Below are 19,298 nucleotides of genomic sequence, written 5' to 3'. Positions count from 1 at the left end.
CACTGTAGTAGATTTATTAGAGAACATTAGGATATTATCTACCTTTATCAATAAAACTGGTCCTTTTATTTTGGTTTTTTTACTCGAGGTTTGATGAAGCGGAATCAGGAATTTGAGAATTCAGTGATTCACATGATTCTAGTCAATTATTCTTCGATGGTTTGTTTCTGATTCTTATATCACATTATTAACACTACTTCATCCTCTTTCATGATTCCATTCTTCTGCTTTTTCACAGTTTTATATATTATTTGATTCAAAAATAAAAAATGATACATTTTCTTGTTCATAATATCTAAAGCGCTGTTTTCATGGGAAAAGATCAAAGACTTTCCGTGTACAAGCTAAAACAACCCTTTTAGGGCTGCCTTAGGCAAAACAAGTTTATTTTTTGGTGTGTCATGGTGGAGTGCGGGGTGAGAACTTAATTTGTCCCATAAAAGAGCGTGGTATAATTTTGTGAAAATACCAATAAAATCACTTTTATTATTTTGCTCATTCTAATGAGTAAAAAGTAAAAATAATTCTGTTATTCCAACCTTAGAAGAATTTTGAGTGACTTTCTTACCGTCACAAGCATACATTTTGACCTTGGCTTGGATTTCATTGGTGCTCATGACATTTGCGGTGATTGACTAACAACGTCAATCATTTCGAAATATACGACTGTAACGATTAAAATCGGTATTATATCAAACAGCTGTTCCTATAAAATTTAATATCCCGTACAACCACTAAATCTACCTCCAAGAATTAACGTATAATATTTTTTATTAATTTGAGACACTCAATGAATTTTCGAATACTTGGTGTCCTGTTCAAGCACACATTTCATAATACATGTAGGATCTTATTGTGATTACAAAAAATTTTCAACGATTGTCAAGTCTGCGCTGCGTGAAAGTTTTTTGCAAACATATTCCAAAATAGGTGGCAGAAGTCTATTTTGGAATACATTAACTTTCTGCAGAACTTCTTTTCTAAATTAGAGAGCGAGGGAACTCTCTAATTTAGTTAGAATGTTGGAATACTCATATAGTTCTTCTTTTTTTATATGTAAGTTTGCTAATGAAATTTCGCTATTCTTAATCAAAATGCTTTATTGACCATCTGCAAACACCGAAGAATTAAAGTCAAGGATTGTGTTTACATTAATTTGTTAAACTTACCGTAAGGAACGTTAATTGACCATCCTCAGCTTTGTCGTTCTAAACAAGACACAAACAAATAATTGATAGATTTGATGAATGATAGAAACGAATACACTTACACTCGTGACTTTTTTGATAACCTCATCCTTCGAATCTGAAAGCCTAAAGGACAAGTTAGACGCAGAACAAAAACAAACAAACATATACCTATGTCTTCTTCTGTATCTTCTCGTCTTCTGCATCTGAAAAACACTCAATAACAAGTTAGTGGTGTGACAAAGCTAACAAACAAACAGTCAAACATACAAATAAACACGTACCGCAATTCTGATCTGAAACTGTTGCCATGTATAGCTGCGTTTAGGGGAGCTGGACTAAATTTGCCCGAATTATATGACGTCATATGACGTATGACGTCTTTGTTCTGGCCATCTCAATTAATAAGCTAAAATCATTACAATTTGCTAAGAGGATGCCATTTTATTTGATATTTGAAATTTTGTCATATATAACACTAGACGCAGAAGAAATTTAGTTAGTTAAATGTGCGACGATCTAAGACTAAAAAATAAGATTTACGATTACGTCGCTGTCCAAAATGTTAATTATCTTTTCCATGTCGTTCTTTAAAGTACTATTTGCATAGGCTCTTCATTGATTAGCAATGCTGCTTGTGGATAATAGTTTCCTTGAACAACAATCATAGAGTGAATGGCACTAATCTAATCAATGGAATGGACAGTGAGCCTAATTTTCATGCAAAAATAAAAATCACTTTTGGGGATCGCAGCGATTGTTAATCTATATATTAATGTATAACGGATAGCGTGTGGGGAGACGATTTTATTTCAAGACATTTCAAGACTTTTACTGACCTCAGCCCTTTTTATAAATGGAGAACGTTATGTGGCAAAAGCTTTGCTCTGATTGAAAATATCGGCGTTCGTGTTCAAGTTGTAAACAATATATTCGTCAATATCGCTAGTAAATAGACCGATTTCTCGTGAATTTGTTTATATTATAACGGATGTAAAATTCTCCTATTATGTCTCAAGAAAAACCCAATCACTTTACGCGATTTTTATTTTACCTCCTGAAATTTAAGTAATTTAAACAATTTAAAACCATCCATTAAAAGACCGTTCACGCTCAAGAACCGAAGCAGTTTATGATCTAGAAATGATGTAGATTAATATTGAAAATTTAAAAACTGTAGTAAGTATCTTGCCAGAATATCATGTAAATGCTTGCCCGAATACACAAATTCTCGAGAAATTGGGGCTGCAGAGCCCAATACGCCTATAGCTGTAAGAATAATTGTTGAAAACAATCATGACACATGTATTGTGCAAAACCATGCAGTGTTTGCAGAAGATCTGTCAAAATTTCATTCGGAAACTCGCACTTTACGATGCTTTGCAGAATACAGCTGTAAACTGCAAACATGTGTAGGGAAGACTTACTTCGATTGCTGTCGGATTTTTCAAAAAACTTTATCAGAATATTTTCTGTTCACTATGTTTTACAAAACTATAAAAGTTACTGCAACATACTTTAGCAGTCAGCAGTACCTGCCATTTGACATGCTATAACATCCCTCAATGTTATAACAGTGCTATGCATACGTACAATAAAGCGACTACATATTTATTCAGCTTCATTTACTGATGCGGTATAATCACTTCAAATAGAAGTTAAATTTAAAGATTTTGCATTACTCTGCCGGTGTATTGCAATTTCTTTGTCATCTATGTTACATATCCATTATAAAAACGATATATAACAGATAACATGCAAGATCTGAACCCAACCATAACTATAACATTACTCAATATCATGAAAGTGCCAGTCATGGTTAACTACATTGAGCTACATGTAAAAAAATGATTGCATGATAAATAAATAGTTGGTCAGTCAAATAATTTATATCAAGATGAAGAAGGATGATTATGTTGAAGGATAATCTATTTCTTCTTTTGCAGCATCTTGACGACGACTTTGTCTGTAAACGAAAGGAATAAAATTGAATTGTTAATAGCATATCATGGTATCAACGACTAAAGACGTCCGTTATTAAAACATTATAACTGTCTTTACTTCCTAAAGATATATCTTGGTATTTTAAAATGGTTCGTCGACCAAATATTTCAGTATATTATAACCCTTCTTATTTTAAGAATTCTTGTGATATCGCTCACTTCACTGCTCCTTTATCTTCTCAACCGCTTATTGTTGTTTTCACTTTTTGAACCATTTAGTTCTAAAGAGAATTTCTCAGCTGATGGCTGTAAAAGATGATTTTTATATTTGTTTCTGGTACAGCTTTCAATGCCAAAGTTACCGCAAGGAGAACGTGTTATCCTTTGTCAAACCGGTCTTGCAAACACTCATGGTAATACCACACAAAGTGAAATAAGAACAAACTCAAGCATTTATAAAAATCAAACAAAGACCACAAGGGAAGCATGAGGCATTAGTATCGATTAAACATAAAACGAACGATGAACAAAAGAAAATTTTGTTTTCTTTGTTTTTTAAGTCTCGCGAGAAAAGAAAACTTGAGATTTCTCGATCATGCTCATTTCAACGAGGTGTCAACGAGGCATTACATAAAAAGTGTTCATTGTTTTTGTTAAGCAATCATTTTTAATAGGCGCAGTTCGTAGTCAAACGTAATCAAGAAGATTTTATTTGAAGTGATGATCCCAGTTTTTGACTAGAAGTTGTTTAAGGCTTAGGCATTACAATCATAATTACTCTATACAATTGAAATATATCATTTTTAAAATCGATTTTCTTCCTCCCATTAATATATATCCTAGACCTGACCATGACATCTTCACAATCGTAATTTAAGTATTAACTTCGCCAAGTATCCACGATCTCTCCTCCAATATTTTCCGAATCCATCAATTATCCTTATTCACCTTCTTTTGGGTTTGACATACAACTTCTCTCCCTTTAATCAAGTCAAAATTGATGGATTGATTTTCTTAAAGTCCACAATTGACTTTCGCGAATTTTGACTTAACACAGCAAATATCTTACCTAAATCAACTTTAATTACCGAGTTAATAGCCTGAAAACCTGAACTGTTTGATCCCTCGCATACTGAATCTGGTTTGTGAATCGTTTTGTACGATTCTGGTCAAATGTCGCTGATATTGTTAATAAACCGTTCTGCACTTCTTTTGTTTCCATGGTGATCGAGAATGGCAGAAAAAAGCACTAGACGTACAACTCCACCAAATAGCAATAAATAGATATACGTATATTATTATATCTACAGCCGAAGAAACTATGCTCATAAATGATTTTTTCTTCTGCAGTTTTCCTAAACTTAAACTGCTTTAAATTTTGAGTTGATAAATTTATAAATTAACATCTTTCTTTGTCTATCATCAAAAACTTGATTAATTCTTTACATACATATCCGCGAGTCGAAGTCGTCTTATGGTGGACACCTTTGATTTTATCGTGTTACCATGTTGATGAACATAACTGAGAACACATTTTTCTAAACGTAGCTATAAAATAAATAAAAACACAGAACATAATGATACAATAAAGGTTTTTTTCACAACATTATTTTACTATGTTTATCAAGGTTCCCCATACTATAAGTTACAGAAGACAACTAAAATAACATATTTTGAGAGTTATGAAGGTTAATTTATTAAATATAAATACATCCACTGACCGCATATGAGATAATGTGGCAAGTTACGTAAGTTTTCAAAAAATATACAATTTTATTGCAAGTTAATGAAAACCATTTACTTTTTTTTCTCCTAAAAATCGTATTCTATCCTATTCGGGTGTTTTTCTATGATTAAACATTTCAATGAACATGCTTCGATATTATGCTTATACATCGACTTCAACATCTAAATCGAAATCAAACAGTGTGAATATACGATACTACCAACAACGAACAACTTGTTGATAAATTATATGAATGTGCTTTTCATAGGTAAAAGGCTTTTATCACGAATTGTGATTGAGATATTAGAGTTGTGTGATTATATTGCATGCATAAGAAATACATTTGATCTTTAAAGCATGCGAGACCTAAGCACATTCGTAGTGTAGAAGCCTTTTAGACTATTTTACATACATATTTCTAAAACATTTTATGCTGAGGTTAGTTACAATTTAAGTAAAAAAGAAAGACACGAATAAAGAAATCAAAAGTACAAGAAAAGCAAAAACAAAAAAAACTATCAGTGCAAGCGTTTTTTCAGATATTTCTCTCGATACTTCGTTTTCTTCAGAAATTACTTCATTTAATTTGAGATCGGGAGCAGATTTTTCTTCATCACAAGGGATTGCCAGCGATAAAACTGAAGAAGGACCTTCGCAAGTTAACTTGTTGATTGCCCCAACAGAACCAATTCTACGTAAGGCATTAATTTGAAAGTTGTAGGTTGCGCCAGGCGTAACATCACCATACTTGAAGATGTTTTCTGAGCCTTTATAGATCTTGAAAAGAAGAGAAAAGAAGTCATCGTTATATGAGTTTTCGAACAAAATTTTTGAGATAAAATTTAGAATAAATCGAAAATACAAAAAAATGGCTTTCCACAAATTGAAAGTGCAAATTAAAAAAGTTATATTGCTAATTCCTGCATTACTGATGAAAGCACTTTTATTAATGTAGTAAATTATAATAACTTCTTATTTACTGAGTACGAGGAGTTTTACAAGAAGCATTGCACTTTGCAAGACTGAGCTGCAAAGATGAAGCGTTTAATATGTGTCGATAAAGAATGGGCAATGGAGGTTAGAAATAAAATATATTCATGCGATAAAAATATAAGCAAATTGATTGGTCAAAATATCTTATGATTAGGTGAATAACTTTATAAAAATGTGGATGTATTTAATATCGACAATACACGCACGATTAAGAAAATTTAAGCTAGGGTGTGGAGTTCAACAAGCAAGCTATGGCTATATCACGAAAAAGAATTTAACAATGAAAGGTATTTTCATCAAAACCAAATTTCATCAATAAAACTTTAAACGCGTTACAGTGTTTGTTCAACATATATGTTCTATTTAAGAAAGATTTGCAATGAAAATGCAAAAAAAAATTCGTTGGGTAATCATGGGGTAGTTTCGAAGAAACGCACTCAACTATAAAAAATAACGAATCACCTGTTTCCATTCATTGTTCGTGTTTACTTTCACACACAAGATGTACTGGATAATATCCGAGGGTTTTATACGATGAACCTCTTTCCAAACAAGAGTTACAGCATGTTTCGTGATGTTGGAGTAACTAAATCCTTTAAAAAAAAACCAGTTTCACAGCTGAATCAGCAGTACATATCTTGGAATGCAAAGACAGGCATTGTACAATTACTGAAGTTTTGTGAAAGTTGACAACTTTTACATTTTAAAATAACGTAGATAAGCTGCAAAATTCAATTTCCAAGTGGTGTTAATGTTCCTTCAAAAAGGATCAGGCGCGCCATAGGCATAATTATACGACAAAGTCGACAATAAAAAAAGATGCTAAGTTTTATGTGCAGCAAATCTCATCGAATTAACTAGTAAAGACATTTCAGTGAAAATGCTGAATTTACACAAACCTTTGACCGTTGAAGGAGGTTGTATAGAAGTCACGCAGTTAACAATTTCCGAGAATGGCCCGAATCCAGCTTCGTTTGATGCTCGAATACGAAAGGAGTAATGAGTTTGTTCTTGGAGTTTACCAAGTTTGTGTGATGAAGTAGCGGTGTTTAAGACACTTTCGAACCTATAGATTAAACATCGAACACTTTAAAAAAGGGACTATAGGCGAGTAAAAAACAAGTCTTCGTAAAAGGCAGAATTTAATTCCTCTTACGCTTCTCCGAAAGTCGCCATTTGCAGATCATACTTTAAATCTCTTGAGTCACCTTGAACTTGAACACACGTCCAACGAAGTTTAACACTTTGATATGAAATGGTTGATAATGTTAAACTAGGAGCTTCGGGAGGTAATTTTCCCGTCATTCCAATTAATGGTGAGCTGAAATGGACACAAACAGAAAACTTTTGATTCAAAACAGCTGTTTCACATGTGATGTTTCGAATGAAAGCGAAAAAAATAAACTTTTGTGAACGTTTGACTTTCAGGGAGTATTTTGCGCGAGAGATATATTCTCACATAGAAATAAGGATGAATCAAATCACTTTGTAGTTTTCGTTGCATCACATAATTGTATTAAAATGGCACACGAATTTGTTATGAATTCGAGAAACTATAAAAATTATTGAAACTTGAGCGATTCTAACAAACCTTAGAACTCCACAACCAGACTTGTTTACTCCTTGAACCCGTAGCCTGCAAAAGCAAATAATGCATATGAGGAATGCAAAACCGTTCTATGGACAAGACTTATGAATAGCATGTAACTTACATATTTGTTAATCTTCAAAATATACTGAGAAATTTGCGACTTTTCACGTTTTTAAACTATTTTAAGTATAAGTTACCTGTATTGGGTATTCGATTCTAAACCAGAAAGAGTATAACGAAAAACCCCATTGCTGTTTCCACTTTGGTGGTCATTGTTCACGACATAAGATATCAGCTTCTTTCCATCAATATCAATATTATAAGAAATTATCTTTGATCCATGGTCGGAAGGACTTTCCCACTTCAATTGTCATTGAAGAATGGTTCCGATTAATCTAAAAAATCGTACGGAGTTAAAGAAAAATATTATGTATTAAAGATTAAGGTGCGAATGGGTTTTTATCAATTCTGACAGTTCTTAAGAACTTAGTCAAAAACTTCTATATTAGTTCTTGTGTACAAAAATATTTCCAGAAATATTATAGCTCAAACACAAAGTTAGAAAAAAATAGCACATCTACATAAAGTCTGGATGTCAGAAATATGCTTTAAACAAATATAGAAACTATATTGTAAAAAATTATGATGCGATGTCATTGAGTTTTTTGCGAGGTATGCCTTGTTTGTGACTGTTGAAAAACTGTGAAGGTATATGAAAGGTAAACAGTAATATAAATTTGAATAATTTCCACAGATGTATTCCTGGGTTCCAGTTCCTAAGTGCTCTGTCCTCCCCAAAAAAACTGTGTTCGAGCCTTTATAACTGTGGAAATACGCAACCCCAAATTAGGTCATATGAACTTCAACGGTCTGGGGCGAACTACATTCAAAGATAAACAATTTCATTAAGACTTTGGAAATATCAATTGTAACTTAAAATATTTTATTGGCTAACAAATAACTTAAGTATGCCAGAATAATTCTGAAACTCTAATTAAATTAAAGATTTATAAACTTACCAATTTTAAATGGTTCACTTGAGCAGGAGGAGCAGCTCCTGTTTGGCAAGAAGTTATTAAACTCCACTGACTGTTTCCAACAGGACTGCATGCCTTAATGATAATTTATGTGATTTTTAGAAAAGAATAACAATTCTTATTTCTGATCAACTAATTAGCTACTTGAAAGATCAATTCCGCACCCAATTATAAAATATTTAAAGCAACTTCTAGGTCTGCAAGCGTTGTATAGGAATTCAATCATAACAAAATGAGATCTTTACCGACTCCAGACATGATCATCAATATACTTTCATTTACAGTCTGGCTTCATGCATGTGTTGATTACTATTACCTTGGAGTTACAATTTATATTATTATTAATTATACTATATTACCTTGATCCTAAAGTAATAGACAGTTGCTGGTAAGATATTTTTCTTTAACTGAAAATAATCTGAGTCACCTTCAAATACCTACAAATAGGTGAAATAAAACAATGAAATCTGTTTTCTACTTTTCAAAGGATGGACAAGAAACTATTGTTCTAAGATTTTGACAGAATTGTCGTAAAGATTGTACGAGCAACTTAAAAAAAAGCAGAGAATGACACAAAGAATCAAGCAAAGAGCGCTAAAAAGTGTTTATTTTATTGCTAAATGTAAAATTAACGTAATAAATAACGTAAAATTCTGCAACAACTTAACAATGAAGGTTAAACATAAGACACACTGTGGCTGACATTGCAATTGATCTTTCTGTCGTTAACTAATTCCTCGCAGATAAAATAAACTTGTACGGAAGAACTCAGGCACACTTTGGTCGGGTGGTTTCCAAACATCCTCCAACCCCAGAAATTTTAAACTATGATGGTAAATTTGATTAGGTTGAATTTTAGTCAATCACTAATAATACCCCACAGAAAATTTCAAAAGAGCATAACAATATATTATTTTTCCATGCCGAAAAGCTTCGCACAAAAATGGCTGAAGGGAAGACAATATTTTCACTCACACCTTTTCAAATGATCCATTTGGATCCGTTGAATATTGAAGGCAGTAACTAGTAACTGGACTACCATTTGTTTTTGGAGGCTGCAAAATGAAAAAACAGAATTCTTTTGTGACGCACATAATACACTTTACTGTTATTATATTGGCTGCAAAGCATTCTTAAAAGAAATTAATTTTTTCCATCAAAAGAACATGTTTTCCACCATGAAAATATATGGTTGCACTTCGTATGAAAATGATTTACGATTAAAAGTATTTTGATAAAGTAGATGAGTGATATTCACCTTCCAAGATATTTCAATGGCACTTGATGAACGAGACACAGCATAAACATCTTCTATAATTTCTGGTGGACCAGGACCGGAGCATAAACGTAAAACTTTGCTGAACTTGCTTTCCTGTAATTACAAAATTTCACTAAAAGTCTTGAAATATAAATAATTGGCAGAATAAAGTGAATGGTTTGAACCCAGGAAGATGACTGCCGCTAAGGTTGACGAAACGTCAGTCAACACCAACACCAACAGTCCTTTTCAAGACTATGCTAACTTGGGCGATCTACATCTACAAACATGTAACGATACTCCCGGGTTCGAACCATTTACTTTATTCCAATTGACCGAAGGTGCACATGAATAAATATTAAACGTCATATTAAATTTCCCAAGCTAAATAAAGCGTTCAGTATCTTACAAATTACTTACGCCAGCTACGTTTTGGGAGCGAACACGAAATAAGTACTCTGTATTCGGCTTGACTTCATAAACAGCACAATGTGTTTTGTCACCAAAGTAAACATGACGGAAATCTAAAACAGAGTAGAGCAAATTAAATCGCTGGATCGGATCGAGTTTTGTCGAAAATTGAACAATAGGGAAAGGGTTTTCATCAAATAAAGAATTGTGAATGTGTCGAGGATTTAACATAAGTACAAATTAACCTTGGTCCAATGGTCCTTGCATTTGTACGTTGTAATTTGTAATAGGAGAACCACCGTCATAGCAAGGAGCATCTAAGGAAAAATAAGATGGTTCTATATCCTAAATACAGTAATGCAGACGATGTTATTTTTATGCCTTTCAAGAATAAGATATAAGACGAAAAGTTCAAAATATTGATAATTTTAAATATTCGAGAGCTATATATTGGAAACAATACGGGAAACTGAAAACAAAACACAGCATAAAATACGAAAGATAGAAATAAATAAATAATGAATAGTGCAAATTTAAAATGAAAATGCCTTTGGTATCAAAAGAAAAAGATTAACCCAACAGAGTTGAGACCTGCTCTATAGTGCGTGGGGAAAAGAACTACTGAAAAAGTTGGATGGCCACAAAAAAAGCAAATGAAAACTTTCACTAACCCCATTCCAGATAAATATTACAGCTTTGTGCTTTTTGAATCTTTGACTGACGTGGTGGAGAAGGTGGATCAGGAACAACTGGCATCGTTTGAATGATTACAACATCAGACCACTATTAAAAAGGGTCTTGTTAATGAAATGTACAGCTTTTTTCAACATTTGTAGATACTACGGTAAGATGCAGTGGAAAAGAAAGAAAGCAAGATAATTTACAGTAAATTGAAAGGGACATTGAAGGTTCAGGTAAGTTACGTAGGTACAGTATGCAAGTATCAAGTTCCTTGTTTAACTTACGTAAGTCTCTTGTTCATCTTAAATCCCTTGTTTACCTTGAATCCTGAGTTCACTTACATCCGTTGTTTACCTTAAAATTCACCTGAAATCCCTTGGTTACCTTAAGATTCACCTTAAATCCCTTGTTCACCTCAAGTTCGTTTTAATTGCAGCATGAAGTATACAAAAATATCCAGCTTTCTTTTTTCAAGAAATCTCATTTTGTTGTCATGCAATGAAATTCGTCGAAAGTATTTTCAAAGAAAAAAGATTAGTTCATCAATACGATGACATCTCACCTCACTTTTGAATTCAACAGAAGAACAACGAACGCGTACTTTATAAGAATGACCAGGAGAAAGGCCTTGAACTTTGAAATAAGTTCCTAAACCTTCATAAACATTTTGAAAAGGGCCATCTGCGATAAGAAAAATAGAATACGAGAATTACGTAATAAAGATTGAAGCGCCGATATCATTATTTTAACGCTAGTCATAATAACTATTTTTCTCCATCATAAAGTAAACAAGACGCATGCTCAGGCGTACACGCGTGCTCTAGTGTTTCAAGTACTTATAGCAAAAGTATGAAAGCTAAATCCTCCCAAATGCCAAATTGCAGTGCTATAATCTCTAAAGAAATCTCAAAAGCAAGCAGCTTTCATATAGGAATTTAAAAGTATATATCGCCCCAAGCATTGTTGTAGCGTAGCTTTGTCTTCCTTACGCATTTTGCATCCTTGTATTATTTTTGAAAGTAAAGCTCCACTGTTTATATTCTCGAAGAATTGTATATTGTCACTCCCAGCAGTCACCATATTGTAAAAGCCCAGTGCATTCTGGGTCAACAAAGTCGATTTCTCGACGTCCCCAAGCCGAAATCTTTACTCGTGTCCCTCCGGAGCACGATTAATGAGCAAAAATGAAGACTACATCACCTTTTGCGTCATCCAATTCCAAGGTATAACTGGCAATCTCGCTCCCACCATTGTCACTTGGCCCAACTACATTTTACGAAATCAAATCATATCAAATTTACGAAGTTAAACAACTCATTTCAATTGATGATACAATACATACCCCAAGAAACTGTGAAATGTTTCGCATGAGCTTGTCCTTCCAAAACCGGAGGAAGCATACGATCTGTCCAAAAGTTTATACATAAAAAAATCTTTCAAGTTATTCGAAAGATATTTGCGAGGCAGAAAACTAATTATTGGCTAATATAAATGCAAGTGCCAAACATATAATTTGTTAAAGTAAATGGTTTGATCCCGGGAGTGTCGTTACATGTTTGTAAATGTAGATCGTCCAGATTGGTATAGTCCTGAGAAGGACTGTTTTTGTTGTTGTTGACTGACGTTTCGACAACCTTAGCGGTAGTCATCTTCAGAAGTCAAAATTAATCGTGCTCCATTTTGACGCTGAAGATGACTACCGCTAAGGTTGTCGAAACGTCAGTCAACAACAACAAAAACAGTCCTTCTCAGGACTATACCAACCTGGACGATCTACATTTACAAACATATAATTTGTTACAATACAAAAGTTCTGGTATAAATGACGTTTCGTTTTTAAATCAAAACATCGTGAGATTGGAAAATATAGATTGCATACATACAAATCAATTATCTATACGTACAAGGGGTTATACGATGACAAGAAAATATGAGGAATTTGGATGACAAAATAATACAAAAAAAGGGAAGACATAATAAGGAATGTCAAGCGGAAATGAGCTACTAAAATTGTTAATAGAAGATTTAAATTTGGATACGAGAACTGACAACTGTCAAAGCAAGAGAAATTTTTCAAATCATCAAAATAAGCACAAAGAGCACGTAGTGCCTAAATGATAACTTAATATACCAATGACAGAACAGAAGACAGTTGAAGAAAACATTCTCAAGTGTCTAGGTAGTCAGATCGCAGGAAATTAGGGACATCTTCCTTAAAAGTAAGAAAGAAAGGCGTTTATAAGGGAGAAAGGCAAGATGAGAATAAGTGTGTAACAGAAAAATCTTGGTATGACTGTGATTCTAAATAGAGTATAAGCCAGTAAATGGGAGCCAGAAATTGACTGATCATGTTGTTGGTAAAAAATGTTAAATATGCGAGTAAGGAACACACTCAAGTTGATAAGTATCCAAAAAATTTAACCAAAATGTGACTTTCGTAGCATGAAAAGAAGTTGAGAATTCTTTTGAGTTATAGCGGGAAATTAAAGAGCGTTTTTATGCAAAAGAAAAGAAGGTAGAAAATTGAAAAAGTAGACCAGTGAATATGGATCTGCCAGGTTAGCGTTAGAGCGACTTATTAGGTAAGACAGAAAGTCCCGTAATCCAATAATTCGAAAGGAAGAAAACAGTCAACTTCATAACGTCAGTAAAGAAAATGTTTGATAACGTCAAGGACATAAAGACAAGAGGATAAAAATATTCATATGTTAATAAATCCAGTTGCTAAAGATACATTAAAATATCACCTCAAACACACTCCATTTTTCTTCAATAGAATGTTTCAAAATAAAACGTATGTAAGTATGACATCATGTCGTTAACTATAAAACACGTACTTGGTGGTTCACATTTTGTTGCAATCGTGACAGTTTCACTCCATTTGCTTTCACCTTCAAGATTTGTGGCTGATAGCTGAATAATTTGGAAATGTAATTAGTTAAGTAGTATAAAAAATACCATGCAAGAAAAACTCACGAACATACATACTCTGAACTTGTAGGATGTATTACGCTTCAGGTTTTCATGCACAATGCAAGTCTCTTGACTACCCAAAAAGACAGGCAAGAAACCATACCCCTATATTGAATTACAATAAATATTATCCCTTAGCATTTATTATAATTTTTAGTTATAAAATGAACAAAGCACTTGAGACAACCTGAAGCTCATCGTCCATTTGCAGTGTGTAGCTTATGATTTCAGCTAAACGAACGCATAAAACGTAAGGAATCAACAATAACAATTAGAGAGTCAGTTAAAAAATCCAAATACCGCCATTGTCATTGGGAGGTTTCCAAGACAGTTCCAACGAAGATGCTGTTGCTTTTTTAAAGATGGAGGATCAGGAGAAGATGGAACTCCGGCACTCGAAACGAAGAACAATTCCGGACTGAATTCGCTAAAAATATTATCAACATTACAAATCAATATTGAAAATTCCTTTGTATGATTTTCCGGAAAAAACCTTTAAAATAAAGAAAAGAGCAAGTAAAATTGGGTAGAGTGCTTATGTGAGGCGGTCGCTTCCGAACATACTTTATCCAGTATGAGTAAATTTATAAAGTAAATGGTTTGAACCGGGAGTATCGTTACATGTTTGTAAATGTAGATCGTCCAGGTTGGTATAGTCCTGAGGAGGACTGTTTTTGTTGTTGTTGACTGACGTTTCGACAACCTTAGCGGTAGTCATCTTCAGAGTCAAAAATTTATGTTGAAAATTCATAAAAACGATACTATGATAAGATTCTCAACATACTGCAGTCATCAGTGCTCGTTTAGTATTATACTAGTAACATACATAATGAATGCAGAAAACCGGTTATTTAACGGCAAATTAGCTGACTCCTGAGTTAAAAATTCTTTAAAAAACTTGACTTTTTTATGCATGCCTTAACATGAAACAATAAATACAAATATTGCAACGAATAGAAAAATCGTCATTGAAATTGAAATCTGGATGAATTTCTAAAACAATGTCAAACAATTTAAGACCAAGACTTTCAAAGGACAAACAATGCAGGGTTCCCGCTCCCATGAAATAAAAATTCCTTAAAAAACTGAGCACCTTTATTTTAAGTGGCAACCACCTTCAATACAGATATTCATCGGAAAACTAAAATAGTTCGGTCCAATGAAGTTATAAACAACTTCAGTACAGTCATATATATTTATATATTTATAAACTATGAAAGTTAGCACAAACCAAAGTGACAATATACTTCATTAGAGCAATATACTAAAAACTATAAATTGTTATCAACTTATTTCCAAAAACAATGACGTGAACATTTTTCACAGCTTCCGAAAACTTCAAATTGTCAGAAAGATTTCATCTCACCTTTCTCCAATCTCATTTATCGCTTTTACACGGAAACGGCAGGTAGTTTTCGGCGGGAATTTATGATTACACTTATACTGCTTTTTTACACCACTATACAATGTTTCAAATTGACCATCTACGTGACCTTTGTCCCACTGAAGGATATAGCTTGTTATAGGTGATCCATTGTCGCTCTTTATCTAAAGATGGTAGTAAATATAACTTCAACGACAAAATCAAATCCAACCTGTTATAAACAGCAAAGGGAAACACCATACATATCGTGAAAAAATGCTATATATACGTAAAGGCAGCGCGCATGTCACTCAAAAACTTATTAAGAACAATGACGAATTTTCATCAGATCATTAGCTTCTTCTTATTTTAAATTTTTCTGTAAATGAAACAAATTTCCCAGTGAAATATCATAATTCTTAGCAATCAGCAAAAGAAAATTACGTACGTGCAATCAAATACTTTTCATGATAAATTTCGTATTTATAATACACATAATGACAGGAACTAGCTGCCGTTTTTATTGTCAACATCGCTGGGGAAAACAAACTGATACAAAAAGAAACAGAAAAAAATTTATCTTCCATGGTGTCTCAGCTATCCGCAACAATGATTACAGTACTGCGTAAATCTTTTACGAGAAAATATGCAAAAACTTTTGTTGACGTTTACAAAATCATTTAACCATTAACTTACTGTACACTCAGTTCACTCACCGTCCATTTCAACACGAAATGATTTTTTGTTTTGTTTGATACATAAGGAATATCTGGTGTTGTAGGGACATCAGCTTTCGTTACGACGAAAACTTCAGGTGAGTATGGTCCTTTGACAGAATCTTTTGAAGCTCGAAGTCTATATTAAAATAAAATTCGATTACGAATCAACCAATAACTCAAACGAAATTACATATCCTAAAAAAATGAACAGGACTCCTGTTTACACAACTAAAATTTAATTCTGTTTAAAGATGGAGCTATCAGTGACAGCCAGATGCGTGAGGAAAAAGAACTAACAACCATCTAGTGATAGCCCCTGAGCAATTTAAGGGTATTGGGATGTGCAAAAGAACTACCAGTGACTGATATAAGATATTTCATGAGGGGAAGGAACAACCAGGGATGGTCATGTAATATGTGGGTGCCACTTAAATGTATATAATGGTATTTTTAGGTTTTTTAAAATGAATTCACTAATCCTGCATGAAGAAGTAATCATGCATGATACAATATCATTAAAATCATTTATTTCATTAAAATACATTAGATTATTAAATAAACTACGTATTGCATATATAAAATTGGACTAGAGTGCGTGCTGTAGTAGTTCAACATAAAACAATATAGATATATATATATTTTACCGAAAATAGTACTTTGTTCCAGGCAACAGACCAGTTTTAAGGTAAGATTTTTCAAATCCACTGCAAAACAAGAAAAATTTAATTATTCATCACAATACTATTGTAATATTAAATGTTGTGCATAAGATTTACTCAAGAAATATTACCTGTAGACATTTTGAAATGTTAAGTTCTTGGACTTAGACATCTCAAGGTCAAACATAGAGTTGACCAAATGTTCATTACTTAAAACAATATCTTTCCAACATATGTCAACTGATGTTGGAGATGAAGATGTTGCCTAAAATTGATATTACCAGGTAAATGAAGAAGAAATGAAATTCAAGAACATTCTAGTTGAGAATTTGTGATCATCTTTTTTTTAATTTGTTGCTACAATTAAAGTTTGACACTCATATAGTGATTATTATTACAATACTTGGTGAACAGTGTGCGAATTAGTTGAGAAAAATGAAGTGCAATTTTTTTTGACAAAAGTGTTTCTTTAGAGGCATAATCAAATCGCTGCAAACTTAACAGCGCAATAAATTCACTACTTGGTTATCCTCCTAGGACTCAGACAAGTCAGCATTTGATGTTTTCATCTATTTTTTTAATGTATTAACTTTGCTGATAGCTACAACCTTAATTTGACGAAGATGGCAAGAAAGACAAAGTGAAAAGAGAATAACTGAATATACTTTTGCTTTCTGATTATTAACAGTAATATCCTTGATGTTTACTTAGGATAAAAGACATCATACTTATGTCATATTACAAGCAATATGTGAAAGCAAAAAGTATGGCTGATCAAGGTTGCCAGTTGGGTTTAATCTTACATTAGGCTTATTTAAAATCAAAATTTCCTTTGGTTATTTTTTAAATTTGGCTTATTTAAGTTTTTTTTTGTCTTCTATTAAGAATCAAAAGCAAAATATTTCCTGATTTTACTGAAAATACTCAAAATAGCTATAAAGCCAAAAAAAGTATGTAACAGTTTACAAAACAACGCAAATACAAAAATAGACAATAATAATGTATTACACCCCTATCGTCACAAGCAAAGAAGCACCATGTGTGTTGACTGTTGACTGACTTCCCAGTCTCAAAGTGACAACATCTTTGAATTTGATGACATTGTGTCAACATGGATTTTAATGTCGTGCAGCACACTTGTTTATAAAGTAAAGATCAGTAAAGATTAAGCTTGAAGACCTTTTTCAATTCATGTGGTAGTAATCAATAAAGAGGTTTTTTGCATATTGTTTGAAAAAGTGATGTGCAATTGTTTTCATTTTAGCTAAAACGATGTGCAAATTGCACATTGCACAACATTAATTGGCACACTGTAAGTGAAACTTTTCAATACGACATGAGGTTACTTAAGGGTAAATTTGGTATAACTCAGCTAGTAAGCAAGTTTTTTTAAATATGAAAGACTTCACTTAGTTACCTGAGGTGCCTCCAATATCTTTAAATTATCCACTTCAATCTTAACATTATTTCCTAAAGAAGGAAATCGGTTTGTTTCAGGACTAAATTCAAGAAAAAAAAATGGCATTGAAGTAGCGAGATCCTTTAGTCTTTTTACAATGTAACAGCGACTTGACTTCAGGTTTAGCAATTTGTGAGAAAACAATGCTGATAATACAAATTTGAATAAACAAACTTACTGACCTAGCTGTAATTTTCACTACTCTATTTCTTAGTTTACGATGTGTTAAAAGTGTGGGTATAAGTTAGTAATTAACAGCAAGTCTAAATTTAGTTTTGAAAAGTGAATACATTCAACACTCTACTAAAAAAGTCTCTCAAAACTGGACACATCTTGTTTGTACATGAACACTACAGAATCCTTTTCAATATGTTATACCTCTTATGACTTCTCATACACGGAAACCTCTTGCAAAGAAGTTGTTAATTTTAAAAAATCTCTCTTTAGCAGTTATAAAGAACAGAAAAACCTAAACAATTTCCTAAGTGATGAAATCAAATCAACTAAAACATAGTTGACATACCACCTAATCAACGAAGTATGTAGTTCATCAAATACCTGTAGGAAGTGGAAATGAAGGATCAACTTTAACTTGCACCATTCCTGCAAAACAATATTCGTCATCCTCTTTATTATTTCTCTCTTTCAATTTCTTTTGAAGTTTTGCAAGCTGCCTTTCTGATCTTTCATCTCCCCTAATACGATTAGCACTGCATTCTTTGCTCATCAATTCCAGGTCAAACTTATCCAATTTTTCTGCAGGCAATTCTGAGTACGAATCTTCTTGTTTGCTGTAAATGAACACAGCTATCGATTTATTCTCATGATAAAGACGAATCTTCGGTGGAGGATCTTCGCCAGTTGATACACCGAAAGTGATTTCTTGCCCAGTTGACTTTACTCGAACAGTGTAAATTTTCGTGGCTTCTTGCTGGAAGTTCATGGCAGCTGTCACAAAATAGGTTATGTGAATTTATCGATAAGACAATTAAATTAAATAAAAATGGTATGAAAATTCAAAAACGTTCAAAACGCAATTTCTCTCAAATTTAGGCAGCATTTTTACTCGGAAACCAGCAAGATGAACAGGTTTACCAGTTCGCACAAATAAAAGCGTTCATTTTTAAAGAGCCACGTATTTACAATAAACCAACCTTTGTTTTTCGAAAAATACATATAACATGACGTCTTACGTTTTTTGCTACTGCTGTACGTACGTACAGTACATACATACCAAAACCATAGCCAGTGAGGTAGCGACCATTTCGGTGCTTTTTGTTTATTTTTGGTAAAATTTC

General features: G+C 33.0%; 1 protein-coding gene across 1 annotated transcript; it reads right to left on the bottom strand.

Moving 5' to 3' along the window:
- Positions 1-4,722: 4,722 nt before the first annotated feature.
- LOC124447113 (fibronectin type-III domain-containing protein 3A-like) lies at positions 4,723-19,165 on the bottom strand. Its single transcript, XM_046998009.1, has 27 exons — positions 18,559-19,165; positions 17,959-18,011; positions 16,673-16,806; positions 16,527-16,586; positions 15,880-16,018; positions 15,167-15,348; positions 14,101-14,227; positions 13,988-14,044; positions 13,816-13,905; positions 13,665-13,740; positions 12,170-12,232; positions 12,028-12,093; positions 11,390-11,508; positions 10,818-10,929; positions 10,392-10,463; positions 10,156-10,259; positions 9,736-9,849; positions 9,455-9,532; positions 8,837-8,914; positions 8,460-8,552; positions 7,830-7,835; positions 7,638-7,795; positions 7,441-7,485; positions 7,006-7,170; positions 6,749-6,915; positions 6,312-6,442; positions 4,723-5,633 (listed from the first exon to the last, which is right to left on the bottom strand). Exons 1-27 carry the CDS (start codon positions 18,941-18,943, stop codon positions 5,307-5,309), a joined length of 3,201 nt encoding a protein of 1,066 aa, XP_046853965.1. The 5' UTR covers positions 18,944-19,165; the 3' UTR covers positions 4,723-5,306.
- Positions 19,166-19,298: the final 133 nt, after the last annotated feature.

The sequence above is a fragment of the Xenia sp. Carnegie-2017 genome, unplaced genomic scaffold (assembly GCF_021976095.1).
Source record: "Xenia sp. Carnegie-2017 unplaced genomic scaffold, XeniaSp_v1 HiC_scaffold_22, whole genome shotgun sequence".
NCBI lineage: Eukaryota > Metazoa > Cnidaria > Anthozoa > Malacalcyonacea > Xeniidae > Xenia > Xenia sp. Carnegie-2017.
Note: the sequence above shows the minus strand (reverse complement) of the source record. Positions and strands in the feature narration are given on the sequence as shown.

Coding starts and splice junctions, on each gene's coding strand:
- LOC124447113 (XM_046998009.1), bottom strand. CDS start 18,943: ATGAACTTCCAGCAAGAAGCCACGAAAATTTACACTGTTCGAGTAAAG. Junction 11,509..12,027: donor GGAATTGGATGACGCAAAAG/GTGATGTAGTCT, acceptor TTCTTATCGCAG/ATGGCCCTTTTCAAAATGTT. Junction 8,915..9,454: donor CAAATGGATCATTTGAAAAG/GTGTGAGTGAAA, acceptor ACCTATTTGTAG/GTATTTGAAGGTGACTCAGA.